We start from the raw sequence: 1,103 nt of genomic DNA on the forward strand, positions 1-1,103 counted from the left end.
GATCTTAAAAAGAATACATGTACTCTTAAAAGATTACAGCTGACAGCTCTATTTATAGGTAATTAATTCAATGGAATCATTTAAAAATGTAAAATATAAATATTGATACATCATAGAAATATATTTTAGAATGCCATTATATATATTCGTGTTACAATATCATCAAAGTTCATGGGAAAATTTCTTGCCGGACAAAGTCAGGCATAATTTACCTATCTGTGCACCGTGTATCTTGTCGAGATGTTTATCCGTATATCTTTTCGAATGGAAGCGCTCGTTATTCCGTAATGAGCGCAATGCGATGCGACCATTTTGCACGAGACGATGAACCACTGTCCGCATTGACATTTCTCTGCTTTCTTGGGCTGAAAGAGCCCAGCGGGCGAGCCCGCAAGTCAGGTACGCTTTGAAAGCGGATGACGAAGCCGTTGTGAGAGCCTCAATCTTTACGCTGTTTATTTCCTATAATTATGTAATAAAACAAAAACGATACGACGCACTTATGCCACTTATAACTGCTTAAAACACATCATGTTTTGTAATGATATATATACAAAGTATGAAGTCTGCTTTTTATTTCTGCACTAGACTGCACTAGAACACTAGGGACGATATTCATAGTCCGTTCCTATTTAAGAGAAACAAGTGGATTTAACAGTTGAGTGAACACTCGTTGCTTTTGATGTATTCTCCTAGATCTACAATTTTGATTGGATGATCTAAAAGAATACACCAATAATAGCAAACGCTCACTCAACTGTTGTATCCACTGAATGTGCCTATTGACATCCGAGTTTCTGATTGGCAGTCTGATGTATATTTTGATTGGCTGTCCCTTCCTAAGTAAAACAGCTGTGTTGTATACCGCAACTGGAAACAGCTGATACACGTGGCTGTCAGCTGAATTTACAGCGTTTTTCTCCTCTGGATATTTAATATCATATTGTATGTACATTCACACGCACGGATAGATGACTTTTTAAGCAACATTTATGTTTAGTCCAACATAAAAAGTTTATACATACTCAAAAAGCTACTTTACAAAAAGATAAACGGCTTACATTTTTTTTACTTAATTTTTTTACGAAGTTTTACGCTACAAT

At 35.8% G+C, this 1,103-nt stretch overlaps 1 protein-coding gene across 1 annotated transcript in view; it reads right to left on the reverse strand.

The window, feature by feature from the left end:
* The window catches only part of LOC108755504 (serine/threonine-protein kinase PINK1, mitochondrial), an 8,575-nt gene extending 8,035 nt beyond the window's left edge, over positions 1–540 (reverse strand). The window contains exon 1 of the mRNA XM_018498537.1: positions 213–540. Coding sequence (XP_018354039.1) covers positions 213–348 — 136 coding nt within the window. The 5' untranslated portion in view covers positions 349–540. The remainder of the gene's footprint in view (positions 1–212) is intronic.
* Between the last annotated feature and the right edge of the window lie 563 nt (positions 541–1,103).

Source organism: Trachymyrmex septentrionalis, unplaced genomic scaffold (assembly GCF_001594115.1).
Source record: "Trachymyrmex septentrionalis isolate Tsep2-gDNA-1 unplaced genomic scaffold, Tsep1.0 scaffold88, whole genome shotgun sequence".
Taxonomy (NCBI): Eukaryota; Metazoa; Arthropoda; class Insecta; order Hymenoptera; family Formicidae; genus Trachymyrmex; species Trachymyrmex septentrionalis.